The sequence below is a fragment of the Marmota marmota genome, unplaced genomic scaffold (genome assembly GCF_001458135.2).
Source record: "Marmota marmota marmota unplaced genomic scaffold, marMar, whole genome shotgun sequence".
Taxonomy (NCBI): domain Eukaryota; kingdom Metazoa; phylum Chordata; class Mammalia; order Rodentia; family Sciuridae; genus Marmota; species Marmota marmota.
Genome location: NW_026000119.1, coordinates 12065999 through 12086273, shown reverse-complemented (window position 1 = coordinate 12086273; position 20275 = coordinate 12065999). Strand labels below are relative to the sequence as shown.

Below are 20275 nucleotides of genomic sequence, written 5' to 3'. Positions count from 1 at the left end.
AGGTTGGAATAGGCTCCACCAGCAGGCTTTCAGTGAGAATTAGTTGAATGAATAATGAGTTGAGTACTACTAAGTAAACTATTATATAAAAAGTTAATTATCCGCTGGCTTAAAAGAGGTTGTATTTTTTTAAGCATTTTCATACTGAAATAACTTGGTGAATTTCTTACAGGGTGTTAGTATTATTTGTGCTAGTCTTAAGATGGTTGTATTATAACTATGTATTAATTTGCTTTCTTTGAACTGAAAGGTATCAAGCCGGTAGTGAATATGTTGCTATATATCACTGTCATGTGTATGCAGATCCCTTATAGAAATATGTTGTTAATGGAATTTATTTCAAATTTGTAATATGATATTAGAGATCTAGAAGTTGCTTCAGAATTTACTCTTTTGTGTGTGTGTGTGTGTGTGTGTGTATGTGCACATGCGCGCTACCAGAGAATGAACCCAGGGTCTCTTAACTACTGAGCCACATCCCCAGCCCTTTTTAACTTTTATTTTGAGACAGGTGTTGCCAAGTTGCTTAGGGCCTCACTAGGTTGCTGAGGCAGGCTTTGAATTTATGATCCTCCTGCCTCAGTCTCCCAAACCACTGGGATCACAGGCTTGCACCACTATACCTGGATATACTTTACTCTTAAAGTATAAAAATCCTTTTAGGCTCCAGTGCTACCAAATATAAGAGAATCATTTGGAAATTAACAAAAACTTGCCCCTTAACTCCTTAATTCTCCAAAATAGATTCACAGGTATAAACTAATAGTAGACAAGGTAACCCTTGCCATGTGATTAAAAATAAACTAATCCCAAAAAACCAAAGGCTGAATGTTTTCTCTAATATGTGGATGCTAATTCACAATAAGGGGTGGGAAGGTGACACTAGAGAAGAATGGAATTACCTTAGATTAGGTAGAGGGAAGCGAAGGGAGGAGAGGGGAAAGGAAGGATAGTAGAATGAAACAGACATTATTACTTTATGTATGTGACTGCATGACTAATGTGACTCTACAACATGTACACTCAGAAAAATGAGAAATCATATCCCATCTATGTATGACATATTAAAGTGCATAAATGCATTGTACTATCCTGTAGAACTCATTAAAATAAATAATTTTTTTTAAAAAAAGAAGCAATATACCTACTGTCATGTAATTAACTAATTAGAACAAATTTAAAAAGAAGCAATAAAAAAACAGGTAATCCACAGTTTTTAGTTTAAGTAATTAAATTCACTGCACTAAATTATCCCTTAATTATGTACCAGTACTTATTAAATTTATTTATTTTTATTTTGTTTTGTGTACCTTTTTTTAAAAAAAATAGCCTATAATAGTTTGTTGCAATGGCACATACAAGGCCAGGTGTAGCAAAGTAGCAAGGCCCAAAGCAACTTAGTGAGACCCTGTCTCAAAATAAAAAAATTTAAAAGGCTGGCAATGTAGTCTGGTGATAAAGCACCCCTGAATTCAATCTCTACTACCCGCCCCCCTCCAAAGTCTTATTTCCTTTGAGAAAAGCTCTCATAAGTATTTACCTAAAGCAACATTATGCTTGGATAATAGCATTTTTATATTCCTGTTGTGTTAAACTCATTTTGATGATTTTTGAACTAAGAGGTAGGAAACAAAGATTTGTACTTGATATCTTGATATTCTACTACCCCCACCCTTTTTATTTATTTATCTATTTTTTGGTGGCACTGAGAATTGAAACCATGCATGCTAGGCAAATGCTATGCCACTGATATACATCCTAAGCCCTTTTATTTTGAGATAGGACCTCACCAAGTTGTCTAGGTTAACTTTGAACTTGGGATTCTCCTGCACCATTCTCCTGAGAGGCTGTATTTAAGGTGTGTGCCACCATGCCCAACTGATATTACACATTTTCTTAATGACACAAAAGCATTTGGGGATGAACAGACATTAAAAAGTCTACACTGAGGGGCTGGGGATGTGGCGCTTGCCTGGCGTGCATGAGGCACTGGGTTCAATCCTCAGCACCACATAAAAATAAAATAAAGATATTGTGTCCACCTAAAAGAAAACAAAAAAAAGTCTACACTGAATTGCACAAAGCTCAGTGTTGAGAAATAATTTTTTTTTTAAAGAATCTACTCTTTTCTATTTCTGACTTGGAGAAAACTTATAAATAGTATTATGGCCCTTTTAGCTAGATTGTAAGAAGGAGGAATAGAGATGATAACTGGAAAAATTATTGAAAATTATGTGTTCATGTTTTGCTTATCATTTGTCAAAGATATATCCCTTCAAAACAAAATTAAATCCTTTTGTATTTTATTTTTCTTAATAAAGAACCTCAGAAATGTCAAGGTTATAAAAGAATCTTAGTTTTGACCATTTCCAGACTTTATTTAAGAAAACCTTAACATTAAGGCTACCTTAGCTTGTCAGTTTCATGTTTTAAAGATAAGCTCTCTTTTGTTTCATGACTTATGGGAAAACCCATAGGGTGTTCATAGCATCTGAGTTAGATTGAGCTCTAGGTAAAAGAAAACTATCTCCAGGGCAAGTGGATTGGGGTGTGTGTGTGTGTGTGTGTTGTTTTGTGCCAGTTGCTGAACTCTACTTCTTTGAACTAATTTCATACTTTTCCTGCCCAAAAAAGTACACCATTAACTAAAATGCTGTCTAAATTTCTTATGCAAGTGCATAATTTACTGAATGTGTACAAAGGTTTTGATAAATATCCTCAACATGCTGGTGCACAAGCGGGAGCTCCTGTTTTGTTCTTGAGGTCACATATCTGTAAGATCTACAGACAGTACTGTATTTATATGAGTTGCATGTTTCCCTTTTTTAAAAAAAATTCCATTCCCTTTAGCTAGAAAGAAATGGCAAAACAGATTCAGACACTATTATTGGCTTCTATCAAGGAGTTGGGGGTGTGGGGGGAGATTAGCAGGAAATTATGAGTCAGATGCCGCAGAATGAGAAAATTTTGGATTCCAAGTTATCAAAAGTGTCTTTCAGTGACCCAAAAAGATGTTTCCAAAGAACATCTCTAAGCCTTTTTATGTGTTAATGTTTGAAGTACAATTTATATGTAGAACATTCCCACTGCTCTGTGCCTATTTACTTGTTGAGGTAACTTGTATCCTGATTTCAAATAACCTAGTTATTCATTCTACACTGAAACTGATTTTCTCGATTTTTGGGGTTGTTTGTTTTTGTTTTTGTTTTTCGTATCTCAAATATTTCAGTCCTTATGAAAACTTCTACCAGATATTCTGTTGGAAGAGATAAAATGATAATCATTTTTACTAACTGTGAGTAGCTCTGGTATAAAATAATTTGAGAAGCCAATATTTTTATACAAATACCATGTTTGAATTAAAATATATGAATTCCAGTTTTTATTATTACTTTTGGCCCCCAAGTTTGGGTGAACCATAGGATTATACTCAGTCATTCACTCAGCAATAATTATCCAGCATTCACCACACACTAGATTGTTTTAGGTGCTGAAGTTGTAAACAACACAGAAAAACTCCTTCAGAGAGATGTTTCAGAGGTGAGAGATAACCAATAAACCATAAAAGTCATAAATCTCTGTCATTTAGTAATAGTTACTTTGAAGAAACATAAAGTAGACAAATGGAATAGGGAATATATTATCCCCTATATTTTGCATAAATGGTATGATCAGAGAACATCTCTCTTAAGGGGTGGCTGAATAGAAAGCTGAAGTACAGAATTGATCCGTGCAGATACTAGCAAGAAGAATGTTCAAGACAAAAGGAATAGCAAGTACAGAGGGGCTAAGATATGGGATATGTATTACACATTAAAGGAATAGCAAAAAGGGCAGTGTGAATACAACAGAGTACATGAAGGACATTGTAACCAAGGAGGGTAACCAAGGACTCAGGACCCTGCTCAGATCAGGCTACAGAAGCTAAATTGAGTACTTTAGCTGTTGCTCCAAGTATAATAGGAAGCCATTGATTAAAAATATGAAGGGCCATGATCTAATTTACAGTATAAAGGGATTACTCTGTAGAATAGACTGTAGGAGTAAATTACCTGTCCAGAGACATTTATATCTATTTGAGATGAATATAATACAGATTTGGTTTTAGTGATGATGAAAAGTCAGATATGGATATTTTCTAGGTTCTGACTTCAGGATTTGCTGCTCAATTAGATATGGAATGTATAAGAAAGAAAAAACATGAATGATGCTAAGTTATGTCCCAAGCGATTAGTAAATGATTGAAAAATGGATAGATGTAGGAAAAAAGTATCAAGAATTTGGTCTTAGAAATGTTAGTTTAAGGTATATATTAACATCCACGTAGAACACTCTCACTGATTTTTATTTCAAATAAAAGTGAGGAAAAGTCATCAGTTGAGAGAGGAAGAAGAGAATATTGGAGCTTTGAAAAAAAAAAGAGGTAAAACAAGATATAAAAAATTCTGTAAGAAAATGAGTCATCAAGGTATGATCAGGGCACAAGAGATCAGTCAACTTGGTGGTGCAGTTACATGAGTATTGAGGTTGTATGCAAATGAGTGATTTTTAACATTGAACATAAAAGGAAGATAAAGGTAATAGCCTTTAAAAGAGATAAAAGAAAGTGGTATGATTAGTGAGCTAAAATTATTGATTAGAGTCCATGAGTTATTTGAAGAAGGTTATTAGATGGGCTGTACTACAAACATAAGATTATATAGTGCATGGGACACAAGAAATAGGAAACCTTGGAGGTGGCGTGTTTATTTTTAATAGCCAGCATGACCATAGGAGTAGGTTGCCAGCTGAGATGGGAAAGAGGCCAGAATGTTGGAAGACTTCTAAATCTATTTATCACCACCAAGAGTAATGATAGGACTAGTGATTGAGAAAAAGGAGTTCATAACCCACTTGAATCAAAGTGTGAAATATGATATATCAAGAACTATGTAATGTTTTGAACAACCAACAATAAAAAAATTTTAAAAAAAGACTGAATCAGGCACTTCAGTCTTTGATTAATAAGGGGGAATAGCCAATAACGCAATAAATTAGATTAGACAGCAGAGTAGTGGATGTTATGATTCCACAATATGCACCTGAGGGGAGTTGGCGCCATTGGAGGAAGAGTCACAAAGGTATGGAAGCTGAAATAAGAATTCAGGAGACTCTCTTTCCATTTCAAAGTCTCAATTTTTTTTAGGTCTATAAGAATTAAACAGGGGAACTACAGGAGAGGCAGTCTTCAGAGTATGCTGGACTGTTCAGAGAAGAGGTGGAAAACATAGATCTAACCCAATAAGACAGCATTATAGCAATGCGTTAAAGTACAACCGAGTGTTACTGTCTGCTATAATCTGTTTCTACCCACAGAATATTTCTGACACCAAGTATGTGGGTTTTTCTTCACTCAGCAACCAGTTCTACAACTCTGCAGACACTAGCTGAGTGTCCTACAGTTTAATTCAACCTCAACACTATGTCCTTGGTGTTGGCATAAGATCCCACAAGTTAAAGGCTCAGCTCACAGCCCCCTGGGCTTTCTGTACTTCTAACTGACCAGCTGTAAATCTGGGATTTCCACAGCCGCCTTCTCAGGTTTGATAATTTGCTAGAATTACGGAGGGGCTTTTTGGAGATTTCATTAAATAGGGCATGACTGATTATTAACTCAGTCTTCAGGACATCTCCTTTCCCAAGAGGCTGATGGGGGCTGGGACTGAAAGTTCTAGGTTTCTAATTGAGGCTTCCCTTTGGGGAGACCAACCCTCACCTGAAGCTATCTGGGATCCCACAGAGAATTTCTTGTTAGAATAAAAGATGCTTCGTCACCGAGGAAATTCCAAGGGATGTAAGAGCTCTGTGTTAGAAACCAAAGACGATCCTATCACCCAGGAAATTATGAGGATTTTAGAAGGTCTATGACAAGAACCAGGGTCAAAGACCAAATATTACAACAAAACATTCTGTGATCACCCCCAGACCCTAAGGAAATCACAAAGGATTTAAGAGTACTTTGTCAGGAAGCAGACTGTCTTCTCTGTGTGTATACACATACACACACACACACACACACACACACACACAAAACCATACATATGTCACACTGTGTAGCGCAGAGATTCTTCCAAGATGAAAATGATAAAATTTGTTTAAATTCTTTTTTTTTCTTTTTTTTTATTGGTTGTTCAAAACATTACAAAGCTCATGACATATCATCTTTCATACATTTGACTCAATTGGGTTATGAACTTTGTTTAAATTCTTGATACTTAATGTGAACTTTTTTTTCCCATTAGCCTTAAAACAATTGTTTTCTTCCCATTACTTTTTTTTTTCTCTCTTCTGTTTAGCAGACAATATGAAACACCCCTTGAAGGCAACTTAATTAATCAAGAGATCATGTTAAAACGGCAAGAAGAAGAAATGATGCAGCTGCAGGCCAGAATGGCCCTTAGACAGTCTCGATTGAGCCTGTATCCAGGAGACACAATCAAAGCTTCCATGCTAGACATCACCAGGGATCCATTAAGAGAAATTGCCCTAGAAACAGCCATGACCCAGAGAAAACTGAGGGTATGTTGATTCTCAGGTTACGGTGTCTAAACTTGCTCTCAGAGAACTGTTAGGGAAAGTACTTCAAAAAATTGCTATGTGATACATCCCATGCTTTTATAATTATGTCAAAATGGATTCCACTGTCATATGTAACTAAAAAAGAAAAAAAAATTGCTAATAGGTAACGTTTAAAAGTTTCTTGTGCATGAAATTGACCTTCCATATTAGTTTCCATTGGGATTACTAATTTTGGCAATATTTCATTTGGGTCAAAAGATAACCACATTAGCTGCAAGCATCCTACATCCTCACATTAAAATATCCAAAGGAAGGAGGGAGCAAGTCTGCATCTCGTATCTCATTGGGGTGATTTTTTAAAGGTGTATATATATTCTTCAATTTGGGGTAGTTTTCTTTAAACATATGCCCTTAAATATATTTTTATCAACATGAGCTCAAAATGAACATTGTCTTCTTTTCTCATATAATATTGTGGACATTTTATAACTTCAGTAATATTATTGTTAGTGCTATGAAGTACTCTATCATGTGTCTTTACTGGGTGTTATAATTTCTTGAATACATTTCCAATTATTGGACATTTAAAATGTTTCTAACTTATCATTGCTGTGTTTATAACCCTATGGCTAAATCTTTGTAGATAACTTCCTTCAAGTAGAATAGCCAAGTCAATCAATCACCAATTTGATGAGTGAGGTAGTATCTCATTTGTATGTAATTTTAAAAATAATTCTTTAAAAGCAAACTAAATATTAATAAAGGTGATATAGTTAATAATGAATTTTTAAGAAAAATTTACTAAGAAAATATGTTACTGTATTCTATTTTTTGGTTTTTAATCTTCCTTCCTTCCTTCTTTCCTTCCTTCCTTCCTTCCTTTCGTTGATTGCTTCAAAGATTCATCATTTTTTCCCCAAAGAATTATCTTAGCACATTTAAGTTGATAGAATTCAAATTTCCTTTATAGTATTCTAAGGAGTAGAAATAATATTGGGTGGTGAAAATCACTTTGAAATACAAATTAGAAAACTTTAATTATATTCTTTATCTGTTATAAGACTTTATATAAAAATTTGAACTTCTTTTTGCCTCATTGTTCTCATTTTATAGTTTTTTTTTCCCCCTTCAGTTCTGGGAAATGAATTCAGAGCCTTGCACATACTAGACAAGGATTCTACCACTGAACTACATCCAGCACTAATTTTTTTTGAGGGGGGGGGATGTGGAATTCGACTGTAATTTAAGACATTGCCTAATTTTAAAGTTTTTAGGTTCCAATAGATATAACTGAATTTAAGCCAAAAGGAAGGCTTTATTAATTTATCATTATAACCAATATCTTTGTTAAAACTAGGTAATAATTAGGGCACCATATAAATAGTTTGGGCTTCCAATATAATAATTCAGTCAGCAGCATATAGGGCACACACATATACATACCTTTTTCCTAAACTATGGTTTTAGAGAAGTAATTTAGAGCTTTGATTCATTTGGTGTAATTCAGAAATTATTGTGTTTTTACAGTATGCCACTATTGTGTATTATCTAAAAATCTGTGTTTCCTTTTTAGGCAATTGATTTCTCATTATTTTGAAGCAAACATATCTTCACCAGAAGCATACTGTATCAATGATTAGATACTTTGAACTACTGGTTATTAAAGACCACATAATGTTTTTACTCTGAAAAAAATCACAGTTATATTTTTGAGGCAGAAAAGGAGTACTAGTGTGTAGAAGAATAACTTCACAATTGAATTAGCATTCTTTCCCAAAACATACATTTCATTTTTTTCTATTCACCTTTTGGTGCAAATACATTTTAACTAGCTTATACCCTATTACCCTAGTTGATCTTTACTAGATGCTGTTTCCCATGGCAGACCATTTTCATTTTTTCTACTCTGTTTCTGTTCTTTAAAGTATGTACTAATGTTCCCGTGACTATCAATGATCCCTTAATGTTAAACTTTTACTTAAATTGTATGTGTCACATGTTCCACACGGTTAATTGGACAGAATTCCAACACCAGGCAACCAAATGAGCTGTAAAACAAAATGCAAAGAAGAAACCAAGACAAACAAAACTCTCGGAAACTCCATTAGTTCAGACAAATGCATATATACACACATACACCTCCTGTATTCAACCTCAAGGCCCTACTTTCCTTTAGCCTTTTGCCTCAGACATAATCTTTCAGACTATTTTCAGTTCTGCTCCCACCTGGAGTTTAACTTTTTTATCTCCTAAATCAGTGTTCCCCTCTTGGCTAAAGTCCTGGATATATAAGAAAAGAAAGGAAACAGTAGATTGAGTTCAGAGTATAGGCTCCACTTTCCCCCTTCCTTTGAGTCCTCCCATTTCCTAAGATATATTCTTGTTGGGAGCATCTATGTGGGTCAGAGACTATGTGATCTCCATATTGTCCTTAGTTGTCACTATTTAAAACAAATAAGTGCAGCATTGCAAGGTTCCAACAACATGATTAAGATATGGATGATAGATAGATGTTTATTAACTTTGACGCATTGGATGTAGATTAAATATCACTCTCTAAAACAATGAGATTCTCTTCACTCACTTCATAGATTAACAATATTAAACTAATTTAAAAAAATTTTTTTCTTAGTTGTAGATGAACACAATACCTTTATTTTATTCATTTATTTTTATGCGGTGCTGAGGATCAAACCCAGTGCCTCACATGTTCTAGGCCAGCGCTGAGCCTCAACCCCAGCCCCAATATTAAACTGAATCTTTACATGAGCTTGATAACTTTATATTGCTTCAATAATTAAAATTACATTATTTTTATTAATTTATTGTGGCATGGGGGATCAAACTTAGGGCCTTAAGCATGATAAGGATGTAGTACTCTATCACTGAGTGACACTTCCAAACCAAGCTTATTCTTTTTTTTTTTTTTTAAAAGACTCTGAGTCTATCTGAAGGCCAAATAATGAAAACCAGTTAAATAAATAAATAAATAATAAAAATCTGGGCATTTTATGACATTCCTGGTAGAAAACAAACATGAGGGAAATTGAAATTTTGTGTAAGGAGGCCTGTCTCATTCCAGCATGCTTTTACTGAAAGTTTCCACGTTTGTTTTATATCATCTAGTTCTAATGTAGTGCCTTTATATATAATTTATTAAGATTTTTTCAAGGAAAGAGCTAGAATAAATGGTCAAAATCATTGATTCTACTTATGTGATTTGCAGAACTTCTTTGGTCCTGAGTTTGTGAAAATGACAATTGAACCATACATATCTTTGGATTTGCCACGGTCTATCCTTGTAAGTAATAAAACCAATTCTGGTCACTCTTAGGAAATAATTTGAGCAATTCTGTTTTAAAAGTTGGTTTAAATACTTATAATATTTACTTTAATAAATGCCATTTACTTTTCTCAATTATAGAACAAGAAAGGGAAGAATGAGGATAACCGGAGAAAAGTAAACATAATGCTTCTGAACGGACAGAGATTGGAACTGACCTGTGATACCAAAACTATATGTAAAGATGTGTTTGATATGGTTGTAGCCCATATTGGCTTAGTGGAACATCATTTGTTTGCTCTAGCTACCCTTAAAGGTACCAATACATTTTAAATTCAGAGTACAGAATGAAAACTTGGCAACAAGCTGTCTTTCTGTACCTATAATGCCTCACTTTATTTTGGGAAATATTAACTTAATGAACAAATCAGCACTGAGAAATAGAAGTGCTATCTTTGTATAAATTTAGTGGGTTTTTTGTTTTTTAATTTTGGGTTGTGTTTTTTGAAAAAGTCTTGCTGTGTTGCTCAGTCTCAAACTCCTGGGTTCACACAGTCCTTTCATCTCAGCCTCTCTAGCAGCTGGGGCTATAGACATGTGCCACCAAACTTGCTAAAAATAAAATAAAATATAAAATTTTGCTGTTACATTTCAGGACCATTTCATATGTTAACTGCATGTATTTGTGTGTTTATATGTGGGGGCGGCACTAAACATTCTGTACAAATTAAATATTGTTGACTAACCCTTTTAGTTAGAGTCCATAATGGTTAAATGATGACATTAAAATATAAAAATAAAGCAATGGTTTTCATTCTTCCTAGGTTTCAGATGGTAGCTCAATAATAATAAATAGCTAGTATTTGTTGAAGTAGTGCCATGTATTACTTGCCCTACCAAGTGTTTTATATTCATTTTGTCATCTGATCCTTATAACATTCCTATAAGCAATAACTGGCATTATCCTTACCTTACAAGCAAGAAAATTGATATCCAGAGAGGAAAATGATGTTTTCAATATTACACAGGTAGTAAATGGTGTGTCCAGGAGTTGATCCAGGTCGGTCTGTCTTTAGAAGCCACTATTTAAAAAAAAAAAAAAAAATTGAACTGTATTGCCAAGTATAGTGGTGCATGCTTGTAATCCCAGCAACTTGGGAGGCTGAGGCTGGAGGATCACAAGTTCAAGGCTAGCCTCAGCAACTTAATGGGATCCTCCGTGTTTTACAGTAAAAAATAAGGTCTGGGAAAGTAGCTCAGTGGTAAAGTGCCCCTGGGTTCAACTCCAGTAACAAAACAAAACAAAAAAGAACCATACTTCCTCTACCCATATGTAGTGCCTTAGAGCTCCCTGCCATGCTTTATAACAGTCTTGTTTTATTCTTATCTAATACTATTTTGTGCAAGTCAGACTGAAAAATGAAGAAATCAAAGAGAAACTTTTCATTTAATCTGAACATTTTTTTCATTCTGTTTTAGATAATGAGTATTTCTTTGTTGAATCTGATTTAAAATTAACCAAAGTGGCCCCAGAGGGATGGAAAGAAGAACCAAAGAAAAAGAGTAAAGCCACTGTTAATTTCACTTTGTTTTTCCGAATTAAATTTTTCATGGATGATGTTAGTCTGATACAGTGAGTACACAAGTGTTTCTCGTTTGCTCCTTTTGGCCCCTGCTATTTTGACTCTTTAGCTTACTGATACTGAATTGATTCTGATCATTGATAATTTCTAATTTGTTGTAAAACAGGCAGCAGAGGTCCTTCCTTTCCGTGGTTTTGTTTCCACAATTTCAGTTACCCACGGTGAACCATGATCAGAAAATATTAAATGAAATCCAGAAATAAACAATTGATACATTTTAAATTGTACACCCTTCTGAGTAACATAATGAAGACTTGTGCCAACTTGCTTTGCCCTGCACAGGGTGTGAATCATGCCTTTGTCTAGTGTATCCACACTGTATGCTCCACCTGCCTGTTAGCCACTTAGTGGCTACCTTGATGATCAGATCAGCTATTGTGGCATCTCAGTACTTGTGTTCAGGCAACCTTTATTTAATAGTGGCCCCAAAGCATAAGTATAGAGATTCTGGCAATTTGGACATGCCAAAGAGAAGATGTACAGTGCTTCCTTTAAATAAAAGATGAAAGGTCTCAATAAAGAAAGGAAAAAAATTTATAAGCTGATGTTGCTAATATATACAGTAAGTTATTGTTGTTAATCTCTTACTGTGCCTAGTTTATAAATTAAACTCCATCATAGCCGTGTATGTTTAAGAAAAAACAGCATATGTAAGGTCTGGTATTATATATGGTTTCAGGTATCCACTGGGGTCTTAGAACATATCCCCTACAGATAAAGGATCTTCATTATTTCCTTCAACATGGTTTATTTAGTTCTTGTACCTTTTAAAAGCTTAATAGCAGACTTAACAATAAACTATCTGAGAAATAAATTTCTATTCCTGTAATAAAAAATTACCCCAAGATTCAAGATCAAATGCCAAAATGTTCCTGTTTATTTTCTTTCAGACACACTCTCACCTGTCATCAGTATTACCTTCAGCTGCGCAAAGACATTTTGGAGGAGAGGATGCACTGCGACGATGAGACTTCCTTATTGCTGGCGTCCTTGGCTCTCCAGGCTGAGTATGGGGATTACCAACCAGAGGTAGGATTTATTGTTTTCTCCAAAACCGCTTTTGTATTGGTGTTCTTATTCTTAGCATAATTAAAGACTAAGCCTGGTTGAAATGATTGATGTTTAGATCCAAAGACTTAAGAGGCTAGTTTGGTGCCTAGTTCCTCAACTATATTAATGATATACAATTGTGCAACTGGGATTTATTTTTCTGTTTAAAATTATTCTGTCTTTGAATTCAAGGATATGTAGCACTTAATCCTTTTCCCACGTTCTAACTAATTGAGACTAAACAGAGGAGTTATTATTGAAATATGGATTAAAGGGATCTTTTTGTCTTCAGCATGGATTTACACAGTGAGGGCTGGGACATAGCAGGGTTCTTAGATGGAGAACTCACTGTATGTTCAGATCCTCATATTCCTAAATGTGAACCATATAAGAGCCTGTGTCACTAGATCAATGTCCTTCACAGCATTAATCCTTAACTATCATGGCATGGGACCTTTGAATGTCACTCTCTTAAAGTTGCCAGTCAGTTCAGTTAGTCTCCCTCACTAAATAGAAAAGAAATACTGATGCACTTCCTCTAAAAATCATTCCCCAGAGATAAAATTAGAAATAGAAATATTCCATGTACTAGCCAAGGCAAGAACATTAAAATAAGAGGAAGAGGGTTCACTCCAATGAAAAGCAAATAGAACCACTTACAAAACCAGTCTTCTTTCTAGGTTCATGGTGTGTCTTACTTTAGACTGGAACATTATTTGCCTGCCAGAGTGATGGAGAAACTTGATTTATCGTATATTAAAGAAGAGTTACCCAAACTGCATAATACCTATGTGGGAGCTTCTGAAAAAGAGACAGAGTTAGAATTTTTAAAGGTAAGCGTGCAGGACTACAAATGATAAATACTGCAACTCTTTCAAAAAATAAGCAAGAGGTATTGGAGGATACACATCTAAAACCTTAGGTACCATTAACTGATACTGCACATCATCCTATCTCACTTATTACTGACTGAAACTGTTGTGTTTGAATTCTTGCTTTATAGAAGAGGGAACTAAAGTTCCAAGAGGACATTCCCAAAGTCAGTAGCTACTATAAAAGCAAAATTACTATTTGAATCTATATCTGGCTTTTAACTCTGTTTTTTTCCTATCCAATACTCTCAAAATCAAAGTACATTATAAAGAAGAAACCATTGAATTTGTTGACTAGATCTGAGAGGCAAGTTCATACTCATTCTAGAATTGTTTTGTTTTTTCTAACAAGCCTAAAATTCAGTTAACATCCTTTTTAAAACTCTCTCTCCCCTGAAAGCTCACTAATTCATATAGGGGTAGAGTCAGAAAAATTGGCTTTGGTTTGAGTTCTGCCAAGTTTCCTGTGAGACAAATAGTAAGGCATTTGTGATCAAGAAAGATAATACCATACAAGCTTCCAATGCAAATAGCAAATGTGTTTTATTGATAAAAGAAACTTTGAAAACGTTCTCCTGTTTCAGCTCCATAGGATGTAACAGTATGCCTTCTATTTGCTGATCCATATTTTAGAGAGCCAAGTTTCTCAAACCTACAAAAATCTGTGAAGGTGCTTCATTCACAGAACTATACCACCTTTAAACTAGGATTCATGGTAAGAAAGCCAAGGTGGTTTGTTTTGCTTAAGTCCACATTTAAAGATAGTAGTTCAGGTTATCAAATTATATTTTTACCAACAAAGAAGGCCAGTGGGCCCAATAAAAAGAATTTGCTCTGGGATTTGTAGGCAGATAGTCTTGCATTTCAATTCTTGTTTCAACTAGCCTGGTGACCTTGGACAATATATTCAACCTCTCTGAGTTTCAGTTTTCTTCCTGTAAATAGCATGCCTAATGCATATTATGTTACCCTATGCTTTTTGATAATATATCCTGCTACTCCTTTTCTCTTTAGCATCTTTCTAAATTTTTTAGGTTATTAACACAACCTTAAAAGGTTAGTGTTCTGCTTTATATCACCTTGTCTTTGAAAGACATTGGTATCTTTTTGCTAATCTACTTTGTTGAGGTATAATTTACATAACATCAAATGTATCACTTTTCAGTGTTTCCACCAGTTTCCAAAAATATGTACAGTAGAGCAACCACCTCTGCAGTCACGATAAAGAACAGTTTACAAATTATGCTATGTACATATATGAATATACCACAGTGAATTCCACCTTTATGTTTATCTATGAAGCATCAGTTTAAAAAAAATAGTAAGCAAACAGAAGGAAGACCAGTAGAGTAAAGGAAGGAGAATGGTTGAGAAATGGAGATTGTAATGGAGCAAATTATATTCCATGCACATTTGATTATGTCAAATGAACCACACTATTATGTATAACTCTAATGCACTAATAAAATATTTAAAAAAATAAAAAGAACAAGGTTTGCCAAACCATGGCCTACCAATTTTGTAAGTAAAGTTTTATTAGAACTTGGCCATGCTCATTGTTTACACATTGTCTACATATCTACTTTCACAATACCAACAGCAGAGTTGAGTAGTTAAACAGAAGCAAGCTTGCAGCCCATAAAGCCTAAAATATTCATTGCCTGGCTCTTTACAGAGAAAAATGTTCCAAACACTGATGAGACCTATTTCCAATACATACAAAAAAGTTCCTTGCATCCTGTCACAGTGAATTCCCATCCACCAGACCTATTCCCTGGCAACTACTGTCTGCTATTACCCTAGTTTTTTTCATTTCTCTAATTGCATATTTAAAAAAAAAAAAATCTTATGTATGCAGTCTTTTGTTTCTGGTTTTTTAACTTCAAGTAATACTTTTGATATTCATCCATTGTGTGGTATGTATCATTAGGTGGTTTTTCTTTCCTTTATTTTATTTTTATGTGGTACTGAGGATCGAACCCAGTGCTTCATATATGCTAGGCGAACATTCTACCACTGAGCCATACCTTTAGCCCATTAGGTGTTTTTTGTTTTTTTTTTAATTATTATTTCTGAGTAGTTTACCTTTGTGCAGAATTAAAATTTGTTTATTCTTTCCTTAGTGGTTCCAAACATACCAATACATATTTTTGTGTGAACATAGTTTTTGTTTCTCTTGAGTGAATACCCAACAGTAGCATTGCTGGGATCTATTGGAAGTATGTTTTACTTTGTTAAAAACTGTCAAACTGTTCTCCAAAATGGCTGTACAATTTTGTAGTCTTCCTACCAGCAGTATATGAGAATTCAGTTGTTCCTTGTTCTCAATAACACTTGGAATTTTTAGTCTTTTTCATTTTAGTCCTAGAAATAAGTGAGTAGTAGTATATCGTTATAGGTTCTATATCTCTCTAATTTATACTGAGCATCTTTTTGTTTTTATTTGTCATTTATATCTTATTTGTTATGTGTCTAATAAAAACCTCTTGCCCGTTTTTCTCTCTGGTTTGATGTCTCCTTATTGCTAAAAGCACATGTTCTTTATGTTCTGAATATAATTCCTTTGTCAGATATGTATTTTATGTATATTTATTTCTCATGTTCTAAGGGGATTTTTTTGGTTTTGTTTTTTATGATGCTAAGGATCAAACCCAGTAAAGTTTTAATTTATCAATTTTTTCTCCTATGGTTCATGTTTTTCCTGTCCCATCTAAGAAATCTTTGCCTAACCCAAGGTTACAAATATTTTCCAAGACTTACACATTTAGTTCCTGTATTTAGGCCTGTGATCCACGGTAGATTAATTTTCATATATCTGGTGAATAAGTGTTGAGATTTATTTTTTGAAATGTGGATCCAAATTATTCCAGCAACATTTATTGAAAACTGTCTTTTCCACCTTAAACTACATTGGCACAAATACAACTTCTATATTTTTATGTCTCCATTTATCAAAGTAGTCTTATATTGTTCCAACAGGTCTGCCAAAGATTAACAGAATATGGAGTTCATTTTCACCGAGTGCACCCTGAGAAAAAGTCACAAACAGGAATATTGCTTGGAGTTTGTTCTAAAGGTGTCCTTGTGTTCGAAGTTCACAATGGAATTCGTACATTGGTCCTTCGTTTTCCATGGAGGGAAACCAAGAAGATTTCTTTTTCTGTATGTACCTTTTAACCTGTTTTTATTATATTTTAAAATGAATGTTGCCAATTTCCAGTGTAACACATTAACTTTAAGTAAACTTTAGACCCTACCATTTAGTCAGGCTACCATATCTTAATACTATTTAACTCTTTCTTCTTAGTTGTAGGAAGTATTACTGAGATTTTATTTGTTTCTTGTTTTCTCAGGAGGTGATTTTTCAAAGCTTAACACACATTCCTAGGTGGTTATATGCTCAATTAACTTTTTAGTTAAATTACAACCAAGTTGGATTCTCTGTTAAGTCAAACTTATTTGAGTCATACTTCTCATATGGAGAAACTCCCCACGTGTTTTAAAGATACATAATTAGATTAATCCCCATAAACCTTTTGTAGCTCAAGAATGGATCCCTTATAGTATGAATTTTAAAGGTCCAGAGATTTGTTGGATTTTATAAACTAGTCCTATGACTTTCTGCAGTGTTAGGTTTTAGTGTCTACTTTCTATGAAGTTCGAAAAGTGATTCTTAGAAAACACGTTTATGGAAGAAAGTGAGCTCTAAAAGCACATTTTGATATTGAACGCAGTGTATCTGAACATTCAGTGCCACTAGCAAACCCCAGAAGTGAATAAAAAAGTATATACATTTGGGTATTTATTTTTCTAATGTTATTCAGGGATTACTGACAATTTTAGATGTTATCTGGGCTGAAATGTATTCTTACGAGGAGATCAAGATATCAAGGTCATGGTGGACTCTGGATAGTATTCAACGTAAGGACCTTTGAAATCAGTTCTAGACCTAATGGTTAATTGATTTATTTTCCGTGAAACCCAGAGGTGCCACTAAGATTTCTAGATAATAATTTGTTCTCTCAGGAAAGCCCAGACCACCAATTTACCTTCCCTGAATGGAACTTCTTGCAAAGCACATATCTGAAGGAAACCTTAGACTGGTTAAATACAGTTCTAATTTGGATCAGTTTTCAAGAGGCAATAATCAAATCATCATATAACATTCAGCTTTATGTCATTTACCAAGCTATCACAGAAGCCCCTATATATAGAACCCTATATATAGCCATGATGAGCTCATTTTTAAAGATCTGTGACAGTGTAGAATAGAACACACTCTCTTGTAAACTCTGCCTGTATGTAACAATACTCATTGATCCTGAAGTTCTTTCTCTAACATAGAACTCTATTTTTAACTCTCCCCTTTTTCTTCTACTGACTTCTATTTCTGTGAGAATATCAAAAAGTCATCCTTTGGCCTTCTCATCTCTCAGTTCCTTCAGACACAATTTTTATCCATTCCATCAATTAACTCTTAGAACCAGATATTTTTCTAATTTATTTCAAACCACATTTTACTTAGATATTAAATCATGTATAATAATATTTTTTCTAATTTTTTGGACCTCTTAACCTATATTTGGTGAGACTTTTTTGTCCTATGCCCGTTGTTATCTTTGGGTGTTTTATAATAGATACCAGTTGAATACCTCTTTTGACTGATAGACTAAGGAGATTCTGTCATTTATATTAATGCTTCAATCCGTGAGAGAGATTTTCAGTGATGGAATTCACTGTCCTTGCAAATTACTTGACAGTAGTTAATAGGTATGTTTGTTAGGAAATAAAGTTCCCTAACTATTTGAAAAGTTATTAGTCATATTTTTGATAATCAAGATATTAATTTTTGTTATTATGTCTTTAATGCAGCTCTATCACTTGCTCATTTCCATTTTTAACTATTGGCAACAATATCTAGATAGCATTTTAACAATGTTCCTTTGTTTTTATTGCATTTATTATAACCTATTTTTATAGCTAAATTCTATTTTTGGCAAAGGTACTAGTTTTCTGTTTAAATTTGGGATATAGAGTCTCTTTAATGTGAATATACATGAGAAAAGTAAATTTTAAAATTTATAAATAGCTGGGTGCAGTGGCACACACCTGTAATCCCAGTGTCTGGGGAGGCTGGGACAGGAGAATCACAAGTTCACAGCCAGCCTCAGCAACTTAAGGAGGCTCCAACAACTTAGCGAGACCCCATCTCTAAATAAAATATTAAAAGAGGTGAGGATGTGGCTCAGTAGTTAAGCACCCCTGGGTTCAATCCCTAATACACTTCCCCTCCCCCCCAAAAAAAGTATAAATAAGTAAGCCAGAAATTATAATTGGCGTTTGGGTAGTATTCTGTCATTATATCTTTTGTAATCCTATTAAATTTGATTTTTCTGTGCCTGTTTTTTTAATTTGAAATAAAGATAAGGGACATGAAATAGAATAATTTGAACAGAGGTAAGAGCTTTAGTAGAATCTAACTGTATTTAAGTTATTCTCTAAAGAACTAATCTTAGATTCCTGGCATGTTGAATGCTCATTTTTGAAGGCATGGATTACCTGAAAGGTTACAAACTTTGGAAAACACTCCTACACAAAAGACATTCATTTTTTTAAAATGTCAGGGAAATAAAACTGATTTGTCATTTTTCTACTTTCCCTGAATTAGGTAAGAATTGCCGTCTCTAAATATCAAAGCATTTCATCTCTCAACCCACAGTTATGTTATTCAGTACCATTTCATTGCCACATTTTCTTTAACTTCCCATATATTCTAGTCCAGCCTTCGTGACATCCAGATTCTACCTAATTAAATCACAGCTGTTGTTGTATATTAATTTTAAAAAACAATTCTTATTGAACTTCAATTTCTTTACCCAATGGAGCAAAACACTTATCTCTTGTCATTTTTTTATTTAAACAGTCTCAATATTTGTAAGCATAGCCATCAACTCAAAATGTTGATTAAAAATATCATTAAAAGAAACTGTTTCTGGGGCTGGGGGTGTGGCTCAAGCGGTATCGTGCTCGCCTGGCATGCGTGCAGCCCGGATTCGATCCTCAGCACCACATACAAACAAAGATGTTGTGTCTGCCGAAAACTAAAAAAATAAAAATAAAAATATTAAAAAATTCTCTCTCTCTCTCTCTCTCTCTCTCTCTCTCTTTAAAAAAAAAAGAAACTGTTTCTCTTGCTGATGGCTATAATTTCTGAAATAATATTAATTTATTTCCTGAATTTGTTTATAATAATATAGGATTATATTTATATTAGATATAGGTCAAGGAATACCCATGCCTCATAATGGGAAGTATGAATAATATCTCTTTTTATAAATTATATTTTGGCAAATAAGAATCACAAGAAAGCATCCTAACATTGAACACCTCTGATTAATATTGTAGAAAAAGAAAATCACGTTGCAAAATACATCAGATGGGATAAAACATGCCTTCCAGACAGACAACAGTAAGGTATGCCAGTATCTGCTGCACCTTTGCTCTTCCCAGCATAAGTTCCAGCTACAGATGAGAGCAAGACAGAGCAACCAGGATGCCCATGATATTGGTAAGAAAAAGCTCATAGTTTCAGGAGATTCCAGGGCATATGCCTGACTTTTACTGCAGATTTTAGAACTGCCATGTTTAGGATTGAAAACTTATAAGGCATATATATCTGTTAAATGACTAAATCAAAAGTATAAAGGTATTACAAATGAAGCCAAGATTTCAGCTTTATGTTCGTTTTGAAAACAGCACCCCCAGATAAGTCAGGGAAAACCTGTTGAAATGTCTATTTTGTACTTAGCAATAAGCTATTTAATGTAAATGTTATTGAAAAGTTTGGGCCGTGTTTTCAACCCACAGAA

At 34.1% G+C, this 20275-nt stretch overlaps 1 protein-coding gene across 13 annotated transcripts in view; it reads left to right on the top strand.

Moving 5' to 3' along the window:
- Ptpn13 (protein tyrosine phosphatase non-receptor type 13) overlaps window positions 1–20275 on the top strand; it is a 190967-nt gene that overhangs the window by 106103 nt on the left and 64589 nt on the right. For 12 of the 13 annotated variants that reach the window (XM_048784870.1, XM_048784863.1, XM_048784865.1 and 9 more), the window contains 8 exons: window positions 6336–6558; window positions 9785–9859; window positions 9983–10157; window positions 11321–11474; window positions 12375–12513; window positions 13215–13367; window positions 16386–16568; window positions 19812–19974. In XM_048784870.1, the coding sequence (XP_048640827.1) occupies window positions 6336–6558; window positions 9785–9859; window positions 9983–10157; window positions 11321–11474; window positions 12375–12513; window positions 13215–13367; window positions 16386–16568; window positions 19812–19974 (1265 nt within the window). The remainder of the gene's footprint in view (window positions 1–6335; window positions 6559–9784; window positions 9860–9982; window positions 10158–11320; window positions 11475–12374; window positions 12514–13214; window positions 13368–16385; window positions 16569–19811; window positions 19975–20275) is intronic. The other variant, XM_048784862.1, reaches the window with a different exon arrangement.